Source organism: Engraulis encrasicolus, chromosome 4 (genome assembly GCF_034702125.1).
Source record: "Engraulis encrasicolus isolate BLACKSEA-1 chromosome 4, IST_EnEncr_1.0, whole genome shotgun sequence".
Lineage (NCBI taxonomy): Eukaryota > Metazoa > Chordata > Actinopteri > Clupeiformes > Engraulidae > Engraulis > Engraulis encrasicolus.
Window position 1 is genome coordinate 34128379 of NC_085860.1, and position 27401 is coordinate 34155779.

At 47.1% G+C, this 27401-nt stretch overlaps 1 protein-coding gene across 3 annotated transcripts in view; it reads right to left on the minus strand.

Annotated features, from left to right (window-relative positions):
- The window catches only part of LOC134447679 (zinc finger C3H1 domain-containing protein), a 40173-nt gene that overhangs the window by 1751 nt on the left and 11021 nt on the right, over positions 1 to 27401 (minus strand). For all 3 annotated transcript variants that reach the window (XM_063197267.1, XM_063197268.1, XM_063197266.1), the window contains exons 10-35: positions 25964 to 26134; positions 25124 to 25270; positions 24888 to 24958; positions 24477 to 24614; positions 23473 to 23647; positions 22343 to 22474; positions 20937 to 21704; positions 19219 to 19334; positions 18784 to 18915; positions 18474 to 18595; positions 17749 to 17850; positions 17215 to 17340; positions 16616 to 16793; positions 15955 to 16141; positions 15203 to 15394; positions 14502 to 14739; positions 12541 to 12703; positions 10911 to 11109; positions 9815 to 9909; positions 7617 to 7724; positions 6984 to 7088; positions 5801 to 5966; positions 3977 to 4077; positions 3204 to 3305; positions 1693 to 1732; positions 680 to 742 (exon numbers count right to left, since the gene is read on the minus strand). In XM_063197267.1, coding sequence (XP_063053337.1) covers positions 680 to 742; positions 1693 to 1732; positions 3204 to 3305; positions 3977 to 4077; positions 5801 to 5966; positions 6984 to 7088; positions 7617 to 7724; positions 9815 to 9909; positions 10911 to 11109; positions 12541 to 12703; positions 14502 to 14739; positions 15203 to 15394; positions 15955 to 16141; positions 16616 to 16793; positions 17215 to 17340; positions 17749 to 17850; positions 18474 to 18595; positions 18784 to 18915; positions 19219 to 19334; positions 20937 to 21704; positions 22343 to 22474; positions 23473 to 23647; positions 24477 to 24614; positions 24888 to 24958; positions 25124 to 25270; positions 25964 to 26134 — 4137 coding nt within the window. The remainder of the gene's footprint in view (positions 1 to 679; positions 743 to 1692; positions 1733 to 3203; positions 3306 to 3976; positions 4078 to 5800; positions 5967 to 6983; positions 7089 to 7616; positions 7725 to 9814; positions 9910 to 10910; positions 11110 to 12540; positions 12704 to 14501; positions 14740 to 15202; positions 15395 to 15954; positions 16142 to 16615; positions 16794 to 17214; positions 17341 to 17748; positions 17851 to 18473; positions 18596 to 18783; positions 18916 to 19218; positions 19335 to 20936; positions 21705 to 22342; positions 22475 to 23472; positions 23648 to 24476; positions 24615 to 24887; positions 24959 to 25123; positions 25271 to 25963; positions 26135 to 27401) is intronic.

The window sequence follows — 27401 nt, forward strand, 5'->3', positions numbered from 1 at the left end:
AAGAAAGAAGGTGACAAATAAACACGCAGTGCCTGATCGGTGTACGCACATGTGCGTTCGTGTATGTGTCTGTTGCACACATCAAAAGGTTACGCTCACCTTTGTGTAGACGTGTAACAATGTGAACATCACACTTTGCTGTAAAGGTGAATTTTGGCTGTTTGTGCTTGTGCCCGTGTATCTGTATGTGCACACCTAAGTTACATAAAATCAGATGACAGTACTGTGTGCATGCCATGTCAAGATTAGCCTGTACACTTAAAAAAATATTTATTTTAATTGCACAGCCCTTGAGATAGAAAAAGAAGGATTTCAAGTGGGCAGACTTCCATGTACTAGAAAACGTGTACATTTACAGCCATGCAAGTGCATATGGCAGCCTTCAGTGTGGATGTGTTGATGTGTGCAGATTTCCCTCTTTCCACAAGGACTTTAAACAAGTTCCGTTTTGAAGTGAGCAGGTATAAACTACTATCAATTTCAGGCAGAAGCCCATAGGAAACGGGGGTTTGCATTTTGTTGTATGCATGCCACCGGATGCAACTTAGATCTGCTTTGAATACATTGAATCACCTATTTGGGTGAGCGGGAAAGGGAGTTGGGTCATGTGTACACGTGTGTGTCTGTGTCTGTGTGAGTGTGTGTGCGTGTGCGTGTGTGTGAGTAAAGGGTTAATTACATCTTTCCAGAGAGTAGCGCACAGGGGCAGCTTTTGGAGGGCGTGCTGGTAGAGTCTGCGCACCTGTGGAGGGGGAGGGAGAGAGAAGCACAGGGGAGCACCACCACAGCAGAGGAGTGGCACAGTCAGTACCATACAGGACGCAGGAGGACGAGACACACATGCACACAGAAACACACGCACACCCGCACACCACCAGGATGAGAGGAAGAGAGGAAGAGACATACACACACAAGGGAGAGGGAGGGAAATTCACTCTCACACACACAAACACACATATACACAAACACTCACTCTCTTTGCCCTCTTTTTCAAAGCAATGACAACAACTAAGCTCCTGTCACACGCAAACACACAACTTGCTTTGAAACATCACAGCGGGTTTCTAAGAGAAATCACGTACCCCAACAAACAAAAACATCTCGACCCAACTCGCGCCACCCACTCAATCAACCCACCCACCCGACATCCCTGCTACGGCACAACAAAACCTCATCACAGCCAAATCTGTCAAGCATCCCCCCCCTCCACACTTACCGCGGCCTGTTGAAGAAAACACAAAAACACATCAACAACAAGCAAATGTAGAAGGCAGAAGTCATGGCATGGCACGGGGAAACCAACAGGATGGCAGGCCAGGCTGTAGTGTAGAAGTGTGTGCAGTGCGGTTAAAAAGCAGAGCAGACACCCCAGCAGCCTGCAGTGCACTGCAGCGCCTCCATCTGAAGAGGAGAGGAGAGGGGCCTCTCCCTCCCAAGGCCCCGGCCCCCGGCCCGGGACACAGGGCAAAGACAAAACTCATCAGAAAGGCATGGAAAAGAAGATCTCAACAGCGGGTTAAAAGGGTGTTGGGTCGGGAGGGTTGGAAAGTGGGGAAAGGTTTTGTAAAGTGGGGGGTTGTTTGGGAGTTTTGGGGTGTTGTTTGGGCGTTTCGGGGTGTTTTTCCTTTTCTTTTTTTGGGGGGGGGGGTGATGGTTCAGCGTTGGCTGTGCGCCAGTCACGCTCTCACTCACCTCAGCTCTGCCCTTCTGCTCCCGCTCCACCGCTATAGCTCTGCCAGGGAAACACAGCAGGACATGGGCCATCAGACCATACACACACTGGCTAGACCTACAACTCAGAGGCACTGCACTGACCACCAGCAAGACACACACACACACACACTTGGAGGAATACAAGACACACACCGGACATCATCATCATCATCATCATCATCATCATCAACACGCATGCAAGCACACACAAACAAACCCACCATTGGTCATCAGCACATAGACTACACACACTTGTGTTCAAACACACGTTCACACACAAACACACAGGTTTGGACACAAATACACAGGTTTGGACACAAACACACAGGTTTGGACCATCAGTACAGAGACAAAAGTATAGACACAAACGCCAAACACAAGGCGCAGCGTACACAAATCATGTTGAACACACCCAGGCGTCCACCAACAGGGTGCAAGTAAACACAGTCCCTGAGAATGGCAAAAGTTTGGCAAAAACAGGCTCCCCATGTAGTCATGCAGTGCCACCCTTAACTAAGCACACCATGTCCACACAAACAAGTCACTGATGTTGAATAATGAGCATCGCCTAATGATGCACAGGCCACTGGCAATCATTTCAGATTTTTCTTTTTTCTTTTTTCATTCAGTATTTTCCACATTTACCACAAATTCATGTCCTTCAGAAAGTGTTGCTTTTTTAAATAACCATACGTTTGTGCATGTTTGTGCATGTAAGTTAGTGTACATGGTGTGTGGCTGTGTAATGTAGGCATGTTTAAGTGTACCCACCTCAGTTAACACTTGCTACTGTATGTTTACATGAGACATTTAATTCAGAATTAACTCCATTTAATTCTGAATAAAGCTTAATTTCGCTTTTAAAACGTCACGTAAACACTGCTTAATTCGGAATTAAAGGAAAGATCAAAGTAAACTCGACGGAACTATTTAATTCCAAATTGATAATTCGGAATTAAATACATCATGTAAACATAGTGACTGACTCCCCAAAATTTCTCCAAGATCATTGCAAATGCCCATTTATCTAAACAAGGTATCTCTTCAAGAACCCATATCTACCACTGAAAGCGATATTGGCTGTAAGTGCATTAAACCAATTGTTTCTCAAGAAACACCAATCACCTGCAGAACACTACATCATGCTAATCTAATGATAACCAGCAGTGCCAATAAAATGTGTGCTGGTTGATGTTTTCCAATCAGCCCCAGCTGTGATGGTGACAAGCCTCTCCACATCAAGCTCAGGCCTTCGCAATGCCAACTGAGGTCAGGGACTGACATGGGTGGCACGATGTCTCACACAAACAGGCCGAGACTGGACAGCGCAGCGCTGTGTCAACCATGGGCATTTATGCTGTATACTGCGTGCGCGCGTGTGTGTGTAAATGGTGATGTGGCCGTCTTCTCTATACTACGATATACTTTCTCAGTTTCATGCATCACCAATTTGTCTTGTGATAAGCAGATGGGGGTGAGGTGAGACTTACATCCTCCAGTGTGGCAGGCAGAGGGGCAGGCTGCCACACAGGCCTCTGCTCTGGAAGCGCAGGTGCTCCGTGCTCCCGTCTCGCCTCTCCTGCTGCAGCAACCTACACCAGGGGCGACAACAAGGGCAGCCACTAACAACAACCCATAGGACACAGCATCCAAGGACATACATGCATACAAACATACATACATACATAGAGTATAGTAGAAACCACGACCCTCCTAAAGCAGACCCGCATTATGGAGACTGAAGGCCTGAAGTGGTGAAATGACTGCCTGGAGCAGCCATTCTCTGCCACCTCGAAAACAACACCTGGATCAAGTTACACAATCAACTGGCACATTTGTACACTAGGACTGCTTTCAGAGAGAAAGGGAAAAAAATGGTAATAGATAACTTTGTCAGGGATTTGGTATTCCAACACAAAAAGTCACATGATATATATATATATATATATATATATATATATATATATATATATATATATATATATATATATATATATTTATTAATTATATATATATATTAAATTGAGAATTTAGATAAATTTGAATAAGAATGTGGTGGATAAAAAAACAATTACAAAAACTATATGTTTAGCGTAACGTATACGTTAATGGTAAGTACAAAAGCAGCTTGGGAATGTGAAGAGCTTAACTGAGATTGTATGTGTGGATACAGGGCTGCTATGGGGCAGGCACAGTACAGTAGTCAGCCTCTGCCTCTTATCTCTCGCGTGTGCTATGAGGGGGAGAAGGGAGAAGGGGATACCTGATGGACAGCTGCACATTGGTGGGCATGGCCTGCCGGAGCCTCTCCAGGACAGTCAGGTGCTGCGACTGGGGCAGGCATCCCAGGTAGAAGGAGATGACCTGAGGAGGACAGAGGGATGAAGAGGACAGAGGAGAGAGGAGAGAGGAGAGGAGAGGAGAGGAGAGGAGAGGAGAGAAAGGAGAGGAGAGAAAGGAGAGGAGAGGAGAGGAGAGGAGAGGAGAGGAGAGGAGAGGAGAGGAGAGAAAGGAGAGAAAGGAGAAAGGAGAGGAGAGAAAGGAGAGGAGAGAAAGGAGAGGAGAGGAGAGAAAGGAGAGTAGAGGAGAGGAGAGAAAGGAGAGGAGAGGAGAGGAGAGGAGAGGAGAGGAGAGGAGAGGAGAGGAGAGGAGAGGAGAGGAGAGGAGAGGAGAGGAGAGAAAGGAGAGGAGAGAAGAGATGAGAGGAGGAGAGGACAGGAGAGAAAGGAGAGAAGAGGAGAGGAGAGGAGAGGAGAGAAAGGAGAGGAGAGGAGAGGAGAGAAAAGGAGAGGAGAAGACAGGAGAGGAGAGGAGAGGAGAGGAGAGAAGAGGAGAGGAGAAGAGAGGAGAGGAGAGGAGAGGAGAGGAGAGGAGAGGAGAGGAGAGGAGAGGAGAGGAGAGAAAGGAGAGGAGAGGAGAGGAGAGGAGAGGAGAGGAGAAAGAGGAGAGGAGAGGAGAGGAGAGGAGAGGAGAGAAGAGAAAGGAGAGGAGAGAAAGGAGAGGAGAGGAGAGGAGAGGAGAGGAGAGGAGAGGAGAGAAAGGAGAGGAGAGGAGAGGAGAGAAAGGAGAGGAGAGAAAGGAGAGGAGAGAAGATGGGAGAGACGTGGAGAGGAGAGGAGAGGAGAGGAGAGGAGAGGAGAGGAGAGGAGAGGAGAGGAGAGGAGAGAAAGGAGAGGAGAGGAGAGAAAGGAGAGGAGAGAAAGGAGAGGAGAGAAAGGAGAGGAGAGAAAGGAGAGGAGAGAAAGGAGAGGAGAGAAAGGAGAGGAGAGGAGAGGAGAATGAAGGGGGCAACAGCAGTAACACAGGCCACCATCTTCAAGCACAGCAACAACAGCAGATACAACCAACCAACCGCTCAAAGAAACTCCCGCACACTGACCATTTCGCTGTTCTTTCTTTAATAAACGACGTTTCGGTGCTAGACCTTCATCAGGCAATCATCAGATCGAAGTTTAACAACCAAACAACCAAACAGCAGTTATCCAATCTGCAGCAAGTCAAATGTACAGTAGTTGAAGGGCAACTTAAAAAAAAAACCCAAAAAAACCCAACAAAAAAACAAATAGCCCTCCACTAAGTCACAGGGCAAAAGAAACAAAAGCAAGAAAAATAGCATTTAAAAAAAAATAAAAAAAATATGGTCAGACTTAGCTCCAATTGTGGCTGTTGATAAGGTCTGCCAAAGATTCCAAGGCACACTGCTGGTGAAGTTAAAAAGCCTTTAATGAAACGGGCCTGTTTCATTTAAGGATTTTTAACTTCACCAGCAGTGTGCCTTGGATTCTTTGGCAGACCTTATCAACAGGCACAACTGGAGCTAAGTCTGACCATAATTTTAAGAAACTTTATTTCCTTGAGCCAAAGAGCACCTGCTAAAGAGAAAAAAAGTGAAGCAGCACCCCTCCATGATCAACATTCCCCAGTGAACAGTTGATTCTTTAGCATACAAGAAAAAAAGCACCCGAGTGGCACAGCGGGTTTTGGCGAGTAGAGAGGAGTCATGACCTTGTGTGCAGTCATTTGTACAGTATGTGCATGGTGTGTGTATCAGTAGGCAAGTGTGGTGTGGTGTGGTGTGGAGGTGTACCTGGTTGTGGAAGTGGTAGCAGCTCCAGTAGCGCGTGGCGCTGTGTGGCACGGTGAGGCGCGTGGGCACCGACACCAGGCAGCGCTGCACCAGGTCCGAGAAGAGCTTCAGGTCCCGTGCACACGGCAGAGGACCCACCAGCTTTCCGCTGGCAAACAGCAGGTAGCTGCACAGGAGGGAACACCAGGGTTAGAAAACACACGAAAACGCAAATAATTACTCTAATCACGTTCATGCAACAGTTCATTTCGAAAAGACATTGGCATAATTATCTCATTAGACCGTCACTACGTTTACATGACGTTTTAAATTCCGAATACATTCAGCCGAGTTTACTTTGATCTTTCCTTTAATTCTGAATTAAGAGGTGTTTACATGACGTTTTCACAGCAGAATTAAGCTTTATTCAGAATTAAAGTAATTTAATGCCAAATTAAATGTCTCATGTAAACGTAGCAAATTAAGACCATCTCTTGGCAATGCAATCCCATGAGTGATTGCAGCACAGGAGAGAATGCACGGTTAGGAAACACACAAAAAGACAGAGTTACTTCAATAATACAAAACCAGCAGTAATGAGTAGTCGTAAAAGCAACAGTCTTAAAAAAGTTTTTTAAAAAAGGACCACCTGACAATGTCTTTTGGAAATATTAACTATTGTGGGAAAACGACTGTCCATCGCGTGCAAAACCCCCCAAAAAGCTAATGGGTTTCTGACCAACGGATTGGCAGACTTTTTACTCACGTGCAGTGACTATACTTTGGCGTTTCAGAAGTTCTAATCTCTACTCCAATGACAGGCAGCCAGTATGCCACCATGGAAAGGGAAAAAGCCTGTGGCTGTGTGTCTGTGCGCGCACGGGGCTGGTAGAAATTAAGTTTGCAAGTCAATATTGAGGTCTGAGCTACAAATTGGACCACCACAGACAAAAGCCCCATCAAAAAGGGCACAGACATGTTTCACATTATGGGGGCATATCAACAAAATAGGAACGTGTGAAGAATGCCACAGGCCCGATGATACGGCTGCTGCTGCTGCTTGAACCAATTAAAGCAAGATTGGGGAAAAACACCCACATGCACACCAACAAAACACCCACACGAGTTAAAACAATAGGAAGGTTCAAAAGAGGTCCCTGCGCTGTGCACTGTAGTCAGCTAGTAAGTATGTCACTCCACTCACTCCATCCAGATCTTCTGCACCAGCTCCAGCTCCATCAAGCTGCCCAGGGCGCTCTCAAAGGCATCCAGCGCATCAGGGATCGCACCCTGCACCGACTGCCACGTGCTGCAAACGCACACACAGACACACAATATGATCATCCATCTTCATGAATGGAGAAGAAAAAGCATGTGAAATATTGATAAAAATCATTCATACATTTCAACTGTAGACCTGGGTGTAATTGGCATTTAACACCATTTCTGAAAGGACAAAATCAACTTTTCAGATATCTCGAATCTCATCTCCCAAAAGGTTCTCTTCCTAGGTACCACTACCTTAATCTACCTCAGGACAATTAATACTTTGTCTTAGAAGACAACTGGGGCCTTCTTGGCAGCCTCCAGTGCTGGTGTGTGAATGTGATAATGTATACGGTATGTATGTGTATGTGTATTTGAAAGCAATATCAGTCAACTGATGGGTGTGGTATTGTGTTATATAAACACATGTTGATGGTACAGGTGTTACATTTAACTTTATGGCTTAATGTAACAAAATCCTTTTTTTCACCATCATACAATCAGTCTCAAACATAGATACAAGCAATGCAGGCTGTCAGAACGGTGAAATTTGAGTGAGTAAGTGACTGACCAGTGGAGGAGGCTGAGGTAGGGAAGCTGCTGGCGCACGGTGGCCTGCAGGGAGGCCTTGACTCTGGGGGGGTGAAGTATGGCGTCTCTGGGGAGACCTAGGAGGTGGCTGCAGAAAACACACAACAGGGAAAAAAGGTTTATTTTTTAAAATTTGGATGCCCTTTCACACAAACTACCCCACCACAAAAATGTGTGTGTGTGTGTGAAAAAAAAAAAAGTACTTTTTTAAAAAACCCACTTCAACCCAACACTAGGCTTTTTTTTATTATTTGGATGCCCTTTCACATAAACCAACCCAGTATGAATCCCCTACTCTGTAAGGAACCAGACTGGAGGCAGGGACAAGATAGCAGGGCCTCATTACAGAGAGAGAGAGAGAGAGAGAGAGAGAGAGAGAGAGAGAGAGAGAGAGAGAGAGAGAGAGAGAGAGAGAGAGAGAGAGAGAGAGAGAGAGAGAGAGAGAGAGAGAGAGAGAGAGAGAAAGAGAAAGAGAAAGAGAAAGAGAAAGAGAAAGAGAGAGAGAGAGAGAGAAAGAGAAAGAGAGAGACAGAGAGAGAGAGAGAGAAAGAGAGAGAGAGAAAGAGAAAGAGAGAGAGCAAGAGAGCAAGAGAGCAAGAGAGAGTGAGAGAGCAAGAAAGAAAGAGACAGAGAGAGAGAGAGAGAGAGAGAGAGAGAGACAGAGAGAGAGAGAGAGAGAGAGAGAGAGAGAGAGGGGCTGGGGGCGTAGGTAATGGAGAAGAGGCACCAGGAGCCAGCAGGGCAGGGTAGGGATGATTGGGCTGATAGCGACAGCCACACGGGTGAAGAAAGCGATTCACAGCAACACTCGCAAACAGAATCACAGGCAAGGGCTACCTGCCTATTCACACACAGACACACACAGTCACACACACACACACACACACACACACAGACACAGACACAGAGTAGTGAAAAAGGGCCTGAGGCTACCTTACCACCCATCCCACACACAGAGAATTGGTCAATACAAAAGGGCTATCTATCCCACACACAAAGTTTGAAAAGCTGGTGTGCTGTGCAGGAGGTGGACTGGGTGGGTGGAGGGGGTGTTGGTGCTGCTACTGCATGGACACTGGCTGTACTCTGTTCTGCCTGAGGGGGTCCATGTTTGGTGGTGATGGGGGGAGAAAAGTCAGGGCAGTGTTTTCTCATGCACGGCAATAGATAGCAGCCTTTGTCTTGCCCCCCAAAACACACACGCGCACACACACACATACTCCTGCTCCCCCCCCCCCCCCCCTCTCTCCCCTTCCACCCTCCGTAACCATCCAACACCCCCACCACCACCACCACCACCCCCCCTCACCGGCACTTCCGAGCCTAATCACTAGGGCCCAAGCGGCCCCGGGGCCTCCACTGGGCTTCCTTCTGGTAAACACAGCACAGGAAGACAAATGGCTGTATTTACAGATCTGTGTCCCGCTGTTTACTTTCCAAAAAGAAAGGCAGAATTATCTTTTCGCTGATTTTTTTCTCTCTCCTCCTCTTCCTCTTGCTTTCCTTCACTCGCAATCGCAAAAGTTTTTTGTTTTTGAAATGTGTCAAGCAACCCGGCTTGTGCTGGAGGGGGGGGGGAGGGAGGGAAGTGTGGCTGCTTCAACTCGGCTTCCTTTTTTAGGGCTCCCCTAATAAGCCCGCTCTCTCCCCTTTTGTGTGTCGATACTGACAGCTCCAGTCAAGTCAGAACGGAGCGCCACATTTCCTGAGATTCATGAGGAAAACGGCGAGGGGTCATGACCCGCTTGTATCGGGAGGCCAACGACAGATGCAGGAAGTACTCTGTAACCGCAGCAGTGAGATGGGGGGGAGCAAAGGAGCAGGACTACGCGTTATCACAACGCCCCTGTACGCACGGTACCACAGAACAGATACAGCACCATCGATTCTTCTGACAACATTTGTGTGAAGTGTTTGGATTTCATTGCTGCCAAGTAGAACTAGGAATAGACAGACCGGCTCGACCAACTTGGACGCAAAATTCAGAGTTGGCGTCACGGGCAATATAATGTGGTCCCAGAACATGATCTATATTGCGAGGACATTTTTCCACAGAGAGAGGCCAACGGACACAAAATGAAGTGTTGGCATCACAGACAATACTGTATATGCGGTCAGAGGAGTTTAGTTTTAAAGGAGTTCAGTTTTCCTGTGGCCATAAAAAGATATCGGGCTCACCGTAGCACATGAACAGGACACAGATCATCTTGGGCTGGCTCGCACAAGGACAGCATGAGCGTCCTAAACAAGGGCTCAATCTCACTGGATCGCTCCTGAAAGAAAAGAACAGAACAGATACACAATGGTAATTTAATGCTTTCGTGATGAGACAAAACACTGCAGATCAAAAGGTATTAGACTTGTGTACAGCGTATGCTCTCCCTCTCCCTCTCTCTCCCATAAGATTTTCCTAAATAAATGAAATGAAACAAAAATCGTCTTCAGGAAACTAACGCATCACTGCTAATTCCAATATTCAATACCTTCCTGTCCTGAATTTAAATGAAATGGATTGGGGGCCCCCTGTCTCTGGTGGTTAACCGTTTCCCCTCTATATGCCATCTGCAAATTTACATGTGTGTGTGTGGTCTGGGCCTGGTGTGTATACGCTGGCTCTGAAGTTTTAGTGTGTTCCACCTGATGAAGCAGATGTTGTAAAAAATAGGACAGTTTTCGCAGCACGCTTCCTGTGTATATACATGCTCTCAAATCTTTGTGTATGTAATCTATGTAGTGTGTGCCTATGTGTGTGTGTATGTGTGTGTGTAGCATCTGCTAGTAAGCAATGATCAACTGTGGCAGTAGTGCACAGGTGCAGCAGGGCAGAAGCGTGCACTCCTTCCTGCGTATGTATGTACACATACGCTAGCATGTGTTTATGCGCTAGGACACCGCCATTATGCATCAGACCACGTGCATGCGCCTTGCCTGCATGCATGTAGAGCCAATGTTTATGTACATGCGCTTGTATGTATCCAAGAACGAGTGCAGGAGAGCATGTATGAAGGTTAAACGAGTGCACTACTCTGTGTGTGCATGTGTGGCAAGAAGGTGCAGGTGTGTGTGTGTGTGTGTGTGTGTGTGTGTGTGTGTGTGAGAGAGAGAGAGAGAGAGAGAGAGAAAGAGAGAGAGGGAGAGAGGGAGAGAGAGAGAGAGAGAGAGAGAGAGAGAGAGAGAGAGAGAGAGAGAGAGAGAGAGAGAGAGGGAGGGAAAGACAGAGAGAGAGGGAGAGAGAGAGGGAGAGAGAGTGTGTGTGTGTGTGTGTGTGTCTCACTTGTCTCTGCAGGAAGGAGCAGGTGTGGTAGAGCAGTGTGGCGTTGTGTGGTCTCAGCCTGAGGGCCTGCGTCCATACGGCCAGCGCTCCCTCCGCATCGCCCCGTGCCACGCACAACTCAGCCAGCCGCTCCAGTAGGGGGCAGCAGTCAGGCGAGCGAGCCAGGACACCCTCACAGTGGGCCACCGCCTCATCCAGCCTGCAGCACAGCAGAGGAAGAAATGAGGACTCCAATAACATCCTTTTACAGTATACGACTTCGGTGCATGGATATATTCTCTCCTGGTCCTCTCGCACGAAGGAGTGGGAAAGGGGGGAACTAGGAGTGAAGATTTCAATGAGCCAAAGTCGAAGTGCTCCGAATGTGTTACCATGCCTTTAAATACAGTACCATTTCTTTATCTTGATATAAAATCGCCACATGCAACTACTTTTGGATCGGTTAACAAGTCATGCGAGGGTGTTTAAATTGGGAACGTGTGGAACAATTTGGTCACTTCTAACTTAAAGCACCCGATGCTCCCCAAGGCTGAGCCAAGCTAATGCTAACGAGTTTGGTGCCGCGCGTCGCTGACTGGGTCCGTGTCCGAAGATGAGACGGGTCGGGATGAACTCATCATAGGTCAGAGAGGATTGTATTTTTTGAAACACGGTGGACTGTTCCTTTAAATGCAACTCATTTAATGTTTTTATTTGCTTCGGAGACTGAGATTGATACTTACGTTTCCATGAGCTGAGGGCACCTTTTCCCAAAAAGGGCTTAGGCATTCAGCAGGCATTTTTTGCAGGTGCCTTAGTAGGCTTAAATGGGTTAAAAAGGCTCAAATGGGCAACCTGATGAGGTTACATTCACCTGTCCAAATGGCTTTTTTTCTGCACATTCTGTTTAACATGGTTTGATTAAATAGGTGTATTTGTTACAGCACAGTTCCGGCATTTTGAGCAGCTTGCTGTATGGAGAGTTTGACGGGAACACAAAAAAGGTTGGCAATTTAATGGAGCATCAATTACATCAATGGTCCCCAGAGTACCGGTAGTCATTGACTCATTTTCATTCCAGTAAATAAACAATGGATGATTGAAGATGATGAAGTTGTCAGAGATCTAGTGAGCTGTCCAGGTGGCAACAGAGGTTTTGTATTTCCCCCTTCCTCCCCTCTCTTTTTTTTTGCATCATTTGATTGTACACAAGGGGTGATTGTAGAAAAGGCCCTTGACGCTCGAACAATATTTGCCAGAGTAAACAATAGATAATTATGATGAAAATGATGAGGCCACTGAAGGTGCACTGACGTGTCCAGGAGGCAGTAGAGGCTTTAGATTTTCAGTTTTTACAAAGTTTGAATAATTGTGTAAAAAAAAACCCTTGATGCTCAATCTGTTTTTACTTGAATGAAGGATGATCATGAAGCAATAGAAGCCCTTGTACTTAAAGTATTTTTTGTTTATTTAACAGTTTGATTGTGGACAAAACATCTTAATTTTCATATAATTTCACAATTTCCGTTTTTTTTTCTTTTCTTTTCTTAATTTGGTTTCATTGTCCAGTCTGGCCTTTCATGCTCAGCCAACTTCCCCCTGAATAAACACTACATGATGCTAATGATGAAGCTGTAGGAGGTGCACTGACCTGTCGAGGTGGCGGTAGAGGGCCACGAGCTCAGTGTGGAGGTGGAGAGACGGCAGCGGGGGTGGGGGGGCTGATGACGACGATGAGGGGGTCTCGGACTCCGCCACTGCCTCGGCCTCCTCAGTGTGGGGTAGCCCCTCCTCTGAGCACCCCCTAATGGCATCTACCAGAAGAAAGAAAGAAAGAAAGAAAGAAAGAAAGAAAGAAAGAAAGAAAGAAAGAGAAAGAAAAGAAAGAAGAGAAAGAGTGAGGGATCACGCACACACAATGCTGGGGGGACCATCTCCACGGAGTCGAGTTTCGGGCGGTTTTAAAAAACAGGAACCCCCGGGCCCTTTTCTCAGGCGGAGGGAGAGCTGAGCTGAGCCCAGCGAGATAACCCATCTGACAGACAGTGAAAAGCCGTTTGCCGCGATTGTGTGAACTTCTCCGGTTACGCACCCCCCTCCTCTCCTCGGTTTTTGGCTGCTTAGTTGAGGTAGCTAAAGTCTTGTTCTGACTGAAGAGGGTAGAGAGTAGGCAGGTAGGGGGTTGGCGAGGGGGGTGGGGGGGTAAATATCCATTTCACAGATGCATCACATTTAAAAAAAGGCCCACTCAAGAGGGGCAGTTGGACAATAGGAACAACAGCCCAGTGAGCCATCACTACCGGTAGACGATCATAATCACGTCTCCTGTCTCCTCTCGTCTCTCTCTCTCTCCGTCTCCGAGGCGATTCAGACAAGCTTGTGTCTCCACTGACGCACGCCGTCCAAGGCGGCCCCTTGTGTCTGCCGTCTACACTGATGTGCAACTAAACAGGCAGTTAAGGTTAATGGACTTGTGCCCACAGGATGGCAAGTTTGATTCCACCCAGCCAGTGCCCGTTTGGTGCCACTGAGGTACCCTGAGCACGGTGCCGTACCCCAAACACTGCTCCCCCAGGTGTGCTGGGTTAACATGAAGAGCCAATGTTGTTGCGTACACCGTGCTCTGCTGTGGTTTGTGGTGTAATCCAAATGACAAATTTCATTCATCTGGGACATTGTAATCAAAGGATTTAACGCAATAGGGATCTATGGACCTTGAAAACATTTCATATTTCATCCAGCATTGGGCAAGAGAGGTGAAACCTCTTCAAGAGTCAAAACATTGAATTGGTGATTGAACTAAACAAAAACAGGCCTGGTTTGTCATTGTGGTCAAGTCTTGCTTGTAGTGACCAGAGGATGGCAAGTTTGATTCCACAAAGAGCCAGTTTAGTGCCACTGAGGTACCCTGAGCATGGTGCCACAAGCTAAACACTGCTCCCCAGGTGTGGTGGGTAAACATGCAGAGCCAATATTGTTTGTGAACACTGTATTTTGCTGTTCTGTGGTGTGCCGTGTTGTGGTTGACAGTATAAACCCAATGACAAATTTCATTCATCCAGGACTCTGTAGTCAAAGGAGTCAAGATGTAACTTAAGATGGAGTTATAGACCTTGAAGACGTTTTACATTTCATCCAGCATTGGGCAAGAACATTTGGAAAGGTCTTCAAGCATCAAAATTAAGTGGTCATTTGACCACAATGACAAGTGGGCTCCGTTTTGTTGGGTTTAGTTTTCAGAGGATGGCAGGTTTGATTCCAGCCCGTGGTAGTTTAGTGCCAGTGAGGTACCCTGAGCATGATGCTGTACCCTGAACACTGCTCCCCAGGTGTGCTGGGGTAACATGCAGAGCTAATGTTGTGAATGTCATGCTATGGCGTTGTGTACTGTACTGTGGTTTCCAATGACAAATTTCATTCATCCAGGTCACGATAGTTTAAGGAGTCAAGCTGTTTGTACAGACCTTGAAGACAAGTTTCACATTTCACATGGGAATGGTGAAGCTTCTTCGAGCAACAAAACCAAGTCCAATTGCTTGCTCATTTAACCGCCGTGAGAAACAAAACGGACGCCATTTGTTTTGTTTACAGTAACATTTTGTTTGCAGTTACCTTGGAAGAGGCCGACGAGTTGGTCGGCTGGTGTGCGTAGTGTTGTCGCGGAGCTCCAGGGGAAGGGGTCTGGCTTGGTGCACACCACCCGCGACGGGCCAGAGTCGGCCGGGTCGCACAGGCCGGACGGCAGCTGCCCGAACTCGGTGACGTGGAGCAGGCAGAGCCAGGCCAGGGCCCGGTCCCCTGACGACAGCTGTGCTGCCAGATTCTGCTCCCCCTCGCCCTTCAGCGCATTCTGTTGACACACAAGAGGGGGGCGTAGGATAGGAAATGCTTTTATTCACCAGGAGCATGGTCTTTCCTAAAATAGGTTGTAAAGCTGGGTCTTTAAAGGAGCAAGAACAAGAGTGTTGAAAACAGAATTTATCTGCTTTTTAGGAGATAATATCTTCTCATACTCTGAGGATCAAATGGGATACACATTGCACTCATGTTGACCTATTGTCTTCAAACAAAAGTCATACAAGTATTTCAAGGAAATAATATAAATGATGGCGTTCTGTCAATTCATAGAAATGCCAGTTATCTAAAGCTGTCAACACAGCTGCATAGCTTCGGATATTTTGGGGCTGGAATTACGGCAGCGAGAGATCTGTTCATGGATAATCTGCTAGTTCATAATCCCATTGTGCAGTCCAGTAGATTTATAATCCTACGGCACGGTGGTAGGGACAGTTACATTACAGACTGTAGTGTACCTGCAGTATGTCCAGAGCATTTTGCCGTCGGCCTGTGAAGAGGCTGAGCTGTGCGCGGTAGAGCAGGGACTCCAGCAGGCGGAACGAGCGCAGTAGAGGCTCTCCATCGCCATCTGGTGTCTGCAACAGGTGCTGCAGCATGCGGCCGCACACAAAGTCCTTGCCCTCGAACGAGCTCTCCATGCTCATGTACTGCAGTGGAGGATGGAGGAGAGAAGAGGATGAAAAGAGTTTAAAAATGCTCATGCCTAATCTCAGTTGATATAATACTTTGCAGGTATACATGCGAGAGTGTGCAAAAGTCTTGTTGACTGTGAATGTGAAAGTGCACAACACTGTGACTGAATGAAAGTCAGGGAAGGTCAGAAAGAAACAATAAATGGATACAGAGATACAGAGACGTGAAAACTGGGCAAAATACAGAAATGATAAAGAATTAAATCAGCTAAACAGGCTTTGATAGACAAACAGTTGGATACGGACAGACAAAAAAATCATCAGGCAAACAGGCTTTGATAGGCAGGCAGTTATAGAGACACAGAATTATCAGTGGAACATGCTTCGATAAATAGAATTATCAGTGTAACATGCTTCGATAAACAGAATTATCAGTGGAACATGCTTCGATAAACAGAATTATCAGTGGAACATGCTTCGATAAACAGAGAGACAGACAGACAGACAGAGACAGACAGACAGCAGGAAGACAGACGAACAAAATGAAACAGAAGAAAACAAACAAGGCCACGTACGGTCCACCAGACGTGGTAGCTGGGCGCGTGCTGCACGGCCATCTCGCACATCTCCTGCATCTCGTCTCGGGAGCCGCGGCGGGAGAAGAGCGTCAGGTAGTGGCACCACACCTCGGCGTCCTCGCGGTTGTCCTCCAGCGCCCGAGACAGCGTGTTCAGAGCCGCGTCCAGACGCTCAGTCACAGGGCTGCAAAGACGGACAGAACATTCTAGATAAGCGCCACCAGGACATCAAGTTTCATCAGGGATGTCAAACTCAGGAGAGGGGACCAGATGTGTCTCACGGAGCCATTTTATTTGGCCCGCAAGATCATTTGAAAAGGTGTCTCACTGTTGGCCCCACACAAGGACTTAATATGACTGATAAGGTGCCAAATGGCCACACCAACTGGCTAGGGGAAAAAAGGCTTCCACAGTAAAAAAAAATGGTCTTGATTACAAAAGAGAAAGTTGTTTGGACAAGCCAACCTAGTAGTAGCTGGGAGTTGACGTTCATGACGTATGTCGTTAATCACTCAAGTGCGTTCGCTTCTTGGCCCTATTTGACCGGCGTCCGGTAGTCTTTGCAAACCCTCCCCAGAGAAGCGTAATCAGACCATTGGCGAATTAAGAAGCAATTCAAAATGAATGGTCTGGCCAGTGAGGCTACCCTGTGACTTACATCTCCTTCTGGTTGAGGTACTTGAAGGCGAGCTTGATCCAGAGTTGCACGTCTTGGGGGCTATCCAGCACGGCTGTCTCCAGGTTGGAGATGTCATCAGTCTCGCTGTCAAAGTAGCGCTTGTCGTCTGGGTTCACACACACGTCCAGAGCCAGCGGGTTGGACTTTGTCTTAGTGTCTGAAGAGAAAAGAAAATAATTCATATAATATACGTACATTTGCTTTTCTCACCATTCAAAAAGTATTTTCCTGGACATAGACCTACTAAGCTGTCTCATGTTCAGCTTGAGCTTCTATAAAAACAATTACCGTTGTACAGAGCATTTTATTTTGACCAAGTGTGCGACCGCAACTGTCCTGACAAAGTAACCTATTGGTCTGCCATCTGCACCTCACACGCTGCGCGTTTACGAAAAATGAAGAGAACACATTGAACCTCTGTCTACTCAATGCTCTATGGTGTTTGATCCCACTAAGAACATGAGAGCTCATAGATGGATTGTAATTCATCATTACCCATAGGGATAATAATAATAATAATAATAATAACAATAATAATAATAATAAAAATAATAGTAATAATAAGGAGGTTTACTAACCATACTGGTTCTGTGAGGGGGCCTCCTCCGGGCCCTCTTCCCCATCCGAGGTGTCCTCTGAGCGGGGTGGCCTCTGGGGCTCTGGCCTCCACGTCCTCCTCTCCTTGCAGGTGGTGAACGGAGGAACTGCACACCACCACAAACACATGCGTTCCATTACAATTGAATTCAACTTCATTCATTCATTCATTCGTTCATTCATTCATTCTTTCTTTCGTTCATCCATCCATTCAATGTGGAGTGGACAGTACAAAAGTGCCAATGTGCCAGTGCTAAGCTGGATGCCCTGTAGCCATAATTTACCAGCTGCCAGCCTGCATGCCCAAGCAACAAGGTAGACGGTGACTGATGGGTAATAAATAATAATCGAGATGTCTTCTAGACCTCTACAAATGATAAATAAACCAGAGAAATGCTTTCCAGGTATGCTAATGTGGCATCCACACAGCAGTGCATACAGTGGAAGTACCCATTACTGACTCCAGAACCAAAGACTAACTATGGAAAGCAAACAAGCCCTCCAGGGGGTCTTACCGTGGGCTTTGCTCTCATTGACTTTGCTGACGAGGAGAACAGCCTTCTGGTCTGTGCCCATGCGGTCTCGGTTGGCACCAAACAGCTTCTTGATGTACTTTTCTGCAGAAGAGAACACAAAAAATGGGTGAAAAATAAACAAAAACCCCAAACATAGAAAAAAGAGGATAAATCAATATTTAGAGAAGAGGCTGGAAGTGTTGAAAGTAAGTGATGGTATGCGGTCAACTCTATCCATCATGCTATCCACGTTTTAAATGTACAAATTGAACAACATAGATATTTGGTTGGCATGTTTTCACCACACGGAGAGCAGTGTCACAGTAATTCTCAATGCAAGCTCCATTTATTAGAGCCTGCACCTGTACAGAAAGACTGGATGTTTCTATCGCAAGGCTTAAATTGAATCAAATGATGGGAGTAGCTTTTGATTCAGAGTGTAGCTTGCATTTTACTTTATATACTGTGGCAGTGATAGCAGTTAATAATTAAGATACTGAATTCAACAGTTGCTGGCTGGCAAGCAGACCTCGAGAGAGACAACTAGAAACATGTTGTGATGGCACAACACTGGATAAACCACTTCTAAAATAGTTGTATTCTGTTGTTCTTGGCATTATTGTAAAAGTAAGGCAAGAAACGGTATAGTGTAAGTGTTACAACAAGGTAACGAGTTAAAGGAATAAAGATACAAGGCATGGAGAGAGCTGGAGAGGGGGAGAGACCTGTGGCTAGGCGGACTTCTTCAGAGCTGCTGTTGTCGGAGCAGCCTATCAGGGGGAGCTGGTAGGAGAGGATGTCCTGGAACAGCTGGTTTCCACTCAGTGTGCAGTTCCTCATGTGCTGCCTGGAAGCAGGAACACACACACGCACACACACACACGCACACACACACACAAGCACACACACAAACACACACCAAGTGGCAAAAGGTCAGATGTTTAACATATTAACAAAATTTGGGAAGGAACACAGTCGTGCCTGTCTTTCTGCACACACCACACACACACACACACACACCAAAAAAACCCTCACCACTGACAGTCGTCATCGTTGCACGTCCCTGTGAGGTCAAAGCGGCAGAAGCACTTCTTGGCCTCGATGACGTTGCTGTAGGACACCGAGCTGAGTGACAGCTTCTCCTTTGTCCTGAAGTACGGGCTAAATCTGGAGCAAGCAGGAAGGAAACCAAACATTCAAATGGGCTCTGACTGACGACAGGCAGTCATGGGAAACAGAACACATGTTGGCATGGGAGGAGGAAGGACAGGTTTTTTTTTTTTTAGATGATTTGTGTGTCACATGCAGTTAAAATACTTACAAAAAACCAAAAAGAACAAACAATATGTAAAAAGACAACAGCTAGAATACAATACCAACAGGTGTCACAAAAGTAAAATATGTAGTCAGATATATTGAAGAAAAGCAAGCAGTCTGTCAGAAAACCGGGTGGGGGTTAAAATGGCTGACCTGTATGACTTGAATGCTAGCAGTGGGCTGTGATATGTGCCAAAGGGAACCGGCTTCAGCTCCACACGGCTGGCTGGAGCAGACACTACTGCTGGGTCCACATCCACAGGGATGGTCTGGGAGAGGTGGAGAGGGGAGAGAGCGAGAGAAACCGATTTAAAAATACAAAAAATATTATCAAGAAAACTAGGGAAAACGACCAAACAACCAACGAACAACAAAGCTAGTCTAGTAGCCAAATCATTGGTGCACACACACACGCACACGCGCACACACACACACACGTCAGTACAACTCTCTCCATCAGCTGTTCGTCAACTTGGGAGGAAACTTCACTCAAATTTCTGAAATCAGTGGTAAGAGGAAGGGCTGAACAAATGACCAACATTTCCACTCTAAACCCACCGTGGCTGGGCCCTGCATGATATAACTACTAAGGCTTTTGAAGATGAAACAATAGCAAGACAAGAACATGGGTCCAGGGCCCTAAATTAACTGTTTCCACCAGCAGCCAAAATTACTAGAAGATGCTAATCTAACTAGCCGAACACACCCTCACTAGTGGGTGGAAGTAGCTCGTAAGTTGGGTACTTTCTAGCCTGGTCTGACCATCCCATAATACTACCATTTCATTTCGTATTTATGGTCTGGCATTTGTTTGCTCTGAAGCGATTGTAGGAAGCAGGAAGTTTGCACTCAGTTATGGTTTGAAATTATTGGACACCTCTCACCCAATCGTTGGCAGTTACTCAACAACAACATAGCGCAGACCAATGGCTCTGGCGCAGATGTGTACGTCATTGTCAAGAGCGTCCTCCCCCTTTCGCCCCCACGTGGGGGGCGCATTTGATTATTGGCTGTTTTCTGGGGGGGGGCGTTGCGATCAAAATTCTACTGCTCCAGGCACTCCACAGAGAAGCACGGCCAGACTACAGTAGTGGAGCCAATCCTTTGGCGGAAGTACATAGGATGGCTCGCGAGGCTAGGTATTTTCTACAAACCAAACTGAAATTTCACCAGCATTTGGCCAATTGGTTGGTGTTAATTTCAAGCCCTGCATGGGTGTAACAACTGATTAGGCCTTCCACTTCAAAGGCACTCTGGTTCTGTGGCACTGTGAATCATTCTGCACTATATTATTACCGTTTTAATAGTTAAAACAATGTCACAGTAATTCTCAATGCAAGCTCCATTTATTAGAGCCAGCACCTGTACAGAAAGACTGGATGTTTCTATCGCAAGGCTTAAATTGAATCAAATGATGGGAGTAGCTTTTGATTCAGAGTGTAGCTTGCCTAAAATCTAAACGGAACTTCCACGATTCTTACAGCCATTCCATTCCCTTCCCTTTTTGTGTGCAATGCATGTGTCTGACTGACATTATGCCAGTCAGGAACCATTTCAGCTTTTCTGAGTGTTTGTATGGGACATAAGTATGTTGACCTTGTTGTGCATGCATTATAACGCATCTGGCTATAGATAGGTTTTCTGTTAACAATCATTTGCGCTGTGAGGAGGGGCAAGAAGCAAAGCAGCCAACCACGTGAGCACATGTTTTGAGTGACAGCAGTTTACGGACAATCAGAGGTTGCAGAGGGACCCCTAGCTGCGCACACATGACAGGAATGTTTGTGAACAGGAAACCTATGTATAGCAAACACACAACACAGCATTAGGGGTTTGTACAATCCACAACAAGGTGCATTAGGGGTTTGTACCTTTCCACATGGAAGTTCCCGGGTGGCGCCCCCTAGTGTCGTCAGTTCACTCTGCAGCAGATCCTCCACACTGGTGGCCGACTGCTGGTACCGCTGCTTCAGCTCCTGTGCAGTCAGCCCAAGGCACAACTCAGGCAGGCCAGGAGCAACACCACCACTACTAGCTTTGGCTGTAGCTGCAGCGGGCTTGGCGGGCAGGGGCACAGCAGGCATCCCCAGTTTGGCAGGGGTGGAGGTGTGCAGCGCCCGGGGCACCTGCAGCTTGGGCTTGGTGAAGGCGCCCGAGTCTCGGAAGGAGCGGCGACGTGAGGTGGGCGTGGAGGGAGTAGCCACCGGCATGGCAACACCACCACCTGCGGCCATGTTGGCAGAGGACACCGGACTGCTGGTGGAGGCGGTGATGAAGGACGGAGGCTGCTGCTCGTCCTCCTCAGTGTCCGCATCCTCGCTGGCCAGCGCCAGCTTGTCCTGGGTCAGGTCGTGCAGCGAGGGCTGGGGCAGGGCGTAGGGGCTGGTGGGGGTGTGTCGGTGAGGCTGCTGGGGAACTGTGACGACGGCAGCAGCAGTAGCAGCAGCAGCAGCAGCGGCAGCGGCGGCCGCGTTGGTGGCTGAGATGCGCTGCTCTGCCTGCTGGCGTAGGGCCTGCTCCTCTTTGAGCTTCTGGATCTTGAGGGCGTATTCGGCCTCCAGCTGCTGTAGCCGCTGCTTCTGGGCGATCAGGTCGGCGTAGTGGCGCTGGTGGCCCTCAGTGCGCAGCATCTTCACCGGCTGAGGAGGAGAGGGAAGAAATGTTAGTTGGTGCTTATCATCTTCTTGGGGAAACGTGCATTCGGGTTTCTTGCATTTTAAACTCAATCTCCCTCCTGACGGAAAATAAATGTTGGTTTTTTTTAAGTTATATGATAAAAAAACAACTGTTCACTAAGGAATGCTGGTCATGGAGGACTGCTGCTTCTTTTCTCATAAGCAGGTGCACTTTGGCTCAAGGAAATAAAGTTGCTCAAAATTATGGTCAGACTTAGCTCCAGGTGTGGCTGTTGATAAGGTCTGCCAAAGATTCCAAAACCACACTGCTGGTAAAGTTAAAAAGCCTTTAATGAAACAGGCTGACGCGTTGCAACTACTGTCTTCTTTTGTTTTTTTAAAAAGTCTTTTAGTGTTTATTCATCTTTATGCAAATCTTGGACAGGTGTATTTACCCATCTTTCATATTACCATATCAGACCTGAAGGGCACTGATAAAGTTAAATCCATACCATAATAATAAGCAAACTGCAACAACATGATGATATCTCAACATGTCAACAACACAGGAAATGGGTTCCAGTTAACACAGGAAATGGGTTCGACACTGCAGTCAGTGCCTGCAGCCCAAGGAAACAGGAAGAGGAAGCGAGGGCACTCACGGAGTAGTGCGGTGAGTCGTTCTTGCGCTTGAGCGTGGTGCCGTGTGCAGAGGCCTGTGCCTGGGCCACGTCCTTCTCCAGCCTCAGGGCCTGCTGTTTCTTCAGGACGATGCGGTGCTGAATACGGTGCATCTGGACAGGGGGAGAGGGGAGGAGAGGAGAGGGAGGAGAGGAGTGCAAAAAGCGAGGGGAGGAGAGGAGAGGAGAGGGGTGGGAAAAACAAAGGGAGGAGAGGGAGGAGAGGAGCAGGAACAGCGAAGGGAGGAGAGGGAGGAGAGGAAAGGGAAAAACAAAGGGAGGTTGGGAAGGAGAGAGGTGTGGAAAGCGAGGGAGGAGAGGAGTGGGGAAAGCAAAGGTAGGAGAGGGAAAAAGAAGAGAGGATGGGAACAGAGGAGGGATTGAGGAAAGATAAGGGAGGATGGAGAGGAAAAGGGAGGTTAAGAAATAGGTGAGACAGCCAGACCAATCTCTTATCAGACCTCTGAACAACCTTGACTCAGGGCATCTCGTTTCTTCTGACTGATTGGTGTCGGAAACCACCCAAATTACCCAACTGGTACGAGATTTGACTTGGCAAACATCCGATCCCAAGACCAATTTTCTAACCATTAGGCCACGGACAGTCCACATATTCATGTTACAGGCAAAGGTTGAACACATTATTGGGACTTTCCAGACAGCAAGCATTGCACTGCAATGTCTCAGTCATTTACAATGCAAGCTCCAATAAGTAGAACCAGCATACAGATAAAAGACTGAATGTTTCTATTGCAAGGCTTAAATTGAGTCAAATGATGGGATTAACAATTGACTCAGAGTGTAGCTCGCATTAATTAAATTATAAATAGGTGCCATGCATCACCCAGAAACAATAAGTATCTACATACAGCAAATAACTCTGTCCAATTAAAAAGCATCAGCTACTCACATATCATAAACATAGCAGAATTCGATAACACTTATATTCTTCAACAACAAACTGTTGCCCAAGTCGCTCAAAAAGCCCCAAGTGGCCTGAATCGCTTCTGTCGCTGGTATCGCTCATGTCACGCTTGGTGTATTTGTGCGGTTAGGCATTCAGCAGGCGTTTTTTTTTTTTATGTGCCTTGGGCTTAAATGGGTTAACCAACCTGTTCCTGCTGCTTCTTGAGCAGCACTCTGTTGATGGTGACGATCTTCTCCTGTGCCTGCAGTTGTTCCCGTAGCTTGGCCACCTTGGCCTCCGCAGCCCTGAGGATCTCCTTCTTCCTCAGCTCCTGGTGCAGCAGCTGCTTCAGCAGCACCTCGTCCCTCTCCAGCTGGCTCCTGGAGGACCACACAATACACCAGTGGTTCTCAACCTTTTTTTGAACAAATGCCACCTGTAGCTCATCATAAGCTTCTCAACGGGGCTGTTCACAAGCCTTCCAATGCCCCCTTTACTATATATATATAAAATGGACTAATGCCCCCCCAATGATGACAAATCACCACCCTATCTCAACTGTAGCCTTCTCAACGCCTCCCTCCCTAGGGCTCCCCAACCTTCAGGAAAAAAAAAATATCGCCATCCCTGATGCTGCATAATGCGACTGCTATCCATTATGGTAAATGGACTGCAATTATATAGCACCTTTCCACTCCTTCGAGCACTCAAAGCTCTTTACATTGAATGCCTCACATTCTCCCATTCACGCACCGGTGGCAGTGGCTGCCACGCAGGGTACCACCCTGCCACCAGGAGCAACTTGGGGTTAAGTATCTTGCTCAAGGACACATCGATGAGGTCAGGCAAAGCGGGGCTTGAATCTGCAACCGGCTGGTCTATCACCTGAGCCACCACCGCTTCATCTTCAACAGAATGACTGAGAATATACCTTCAATTGGATGGCTTGTGTCAAAGGTCCTATGACACAAGCCATCCAATTGAAGGTATATTCTCAGTAAAACCTGAGGTAAACAACAACATGAAAACTTGGTTTCAAGAAAACAAATTTGAAGCTGGAACATCTTGTCTCACAAATCTCAGACTAGTGCCGTTACGTCTCACCACTTGTCTACTGTATGGAATCTTTGCCAGATTAAAGTCAGTCTATGAGCTCCGGTGAAAGACAAGTGCAGCAGGACAAGAAAAAAATCAGTTCTTGTTGCTCACCGGTGCTTGGTTAACTTTTCCTCTGCCTCGGCAAGTCTCAGGACTGCAGACTTTGCCGCGGTGTCTAGCTCAGAGTCCGAACCCACCGGAGATGAGGCACCCTTCACAGCATCCAGCCTTGACATGCGCTGCAAGTGACTGCAAGTGACAATGACATTGGTGTAACATCCAGAATGTCAACAGAAATTCCATTTACATATCATGAGCTATCACATGGTGAAATCACTCACACACACACACACACACACACACACACACACACACACACACACACACACACACGCACACACACACACACAGACACACACACACAGACACACACACACACACACACACACACACACACACACACACACACACACACACACACACACACACACACACACACACACACACACACACACACGTTACCTAGCTAGTTCCAGTTTCTTGGAATCAGGCATGTTCTCCTTCTCTGATTTAGATCCCTTGGGCTTTGACGCCTGAACAAAAAACAGTGAACATTGCCATTTTAACACCAAAACACATCAGAAATCAGATAACGCTCCAAGATGTACTCAACGTCATGCACTTCCGGTAAATACATTTCAATGAAACCAAATGGCACCCCAAAAAAACCCAGAGATGAGTTTTATTTATGCAGTTACCTCGGCTGTGCGGCGAGCTTCTTTGATCATGAACTCCAGGCCTCCGAAGAAGCCGGACGTGGTCGGGGGAGAGCTGGTGGACTCGCTATCTGAGTCGCTGTCGTCTGAGCCGTTGATCTGCACCACCACTGGCTTATGTCTTGGCAGCTGCAGGTGGAGATCAAATGAGGAGCTCAAGATAACATTACACTTACGTGGACGCCTTCATCCAAAGCGACTTACATCTATTAAGGTATTGGTTATAGTCCCTTAAGCAGTGTGGCAGCTGCAGGTGCAGATCACACAAGCAACTCAAGATCATCATGTTTTGCAGAACAGATGATTTCAAAAAGATATTTATGGGCTTTTCGTGCCTTGGTAGGATAGGACAGACTTGAGAGGAGGCAGGAAAGCAATGGAGAGAGAAGGGGATGGATCAGAAAATGACCTCAAGCAAGCCAGAATCAAACCCGGGTCCCCAGAATAATGGTGCTGTGCCTTAGCCCTTTGAGCTACAGCCAAGTAGCCTGATTATTATCATCGACTTTCAAATCTCATAACAATCTCATAACAATTGACATTTCCCAAACAGCATGGTTGACCTGCCTCCCTTGGTTTGCTATTGGTTGTTTGCTTCCCGACAAAGAGGCAGTTTTTCTGGAGCTCAGAAACTATATTTGTATTGCTCCTGGCCTGACTAGAAGCAACGCTGGAGGTGTTGCTTCACTAGGAGGGCGCGGCCTGGCAAACAGCCAGGGCCAGAAGAAATAATTTTAAATGTGTCAAAAATAATAGACATGGGTGTCCATGCATCATTGAGAGGAAGAAAATATCTGATGACTGATGCTTGAGAGATCTTACCATTGCTGGGCCACGGAGGGCTGGGTTGGCCTGGCTGTACTTGCTGCTGGCGTGTCGATGCTGGGATATAACCGTGTTGAGGTTGACCGCGCTCAGGTTGGTCCGAGACATCGGGAGGATAATCTGCCTGACCACAGGAGACGGTGGACCGCTGCTGCTAGACACAGTATCCTAAGAAAGAAATAAAATAAGACAAGAAAACGTGTCAAAAATCACAGCCCAAATGCAGTGAGACCATCCTGTGCAATGCACCCACATCTGAAGAGGCCACCATTCCATTGCTTTATACAAGCCATTCATCTCAAAGCAGAACGTTTTTAAACAGGACCTATGTTTCAACCGATACCCAAGAAAGTGTTGCGAAAACAAAAAGCCTGATTTAAACCAGACAAGGCCTGCACTTCATGCGGTGCTCGTCTTTAAATAAACAAGACAGCCATCTTGTATCGACAGGACAATAGCGGCACACACAGTACTATTTTGAGCAAAATGGCACACAATGACACAATGTGTGAGGTCATCAGGAAGCGTGATTCAGGCCAAGAGCACCTCTGCTATCTTGCTGCCTGGCTCCGCTCAGTGCAGGAGGTGGCCAGCCAGGCCTGCTCAGTTTAGTTTGGCAGCACGGTGGGCAGGTCAGATAAGCCTGTGCTCACTCATGCACAGCAGAAACACTACAGGGGCTACAAGCTTGTGCCATTCAAACAGGGAACACACGGGCAGCTGTGTCAACTTTGCATTTGTGTTCACTGGAAGACAATGTTCCCAAAATGAGTCACAGTGGTGGCAGTGGTGCGACGGTCATTAAAATCCTCTGAAGGGCAACTACGCTGACATTGCAGGAGTCGCTGCCAACGTCGGACACCAAGAGGGGGAACATGATGATTGGCAGAGATCTAAAACTGGCGCAACTGCTGCCATAACCTTGCATGCCCTGTACAACATTTCAATTTGGTTCTTGACCACTATCCAGAGTTGCAGAATGTTCCACTTAGAACAGGGGTGGGGAACCTCTGTCTCGAGGGCCGTTTGCGGCCCTTGAGGTCGTTTTATCTGGCCCCCGATATGATTTTAATGTTGTGCAGCTTCACATGAAATATGACATATTTTGTAAAGGAATATTAGAAATTACATTTGCAATACAATTAAGTTATATTCAGAGGTCCTAGAGAAGGTGGGGACTGTTTTAAAGGTAGCGTCCTTCAATATAGGCCTGAAGTGCAGGGGGAAATCCTGGTTTGTGTTCATAATACGGCCCTCTGAGGACTTTTACGGCCCTCGGAGGAATTTGAAGTGGCCCCTAGACTGAAAAAGGCTCCCAACCCCTGACTAAAGCCGGGCACAAACTGTGCGATATTTTCACTCGTGGGTCTTAAGCTTCTGCTCACACTGCACGATGGAATTTCACTGTTTAAAAGTTTACAACTCACGACTCACG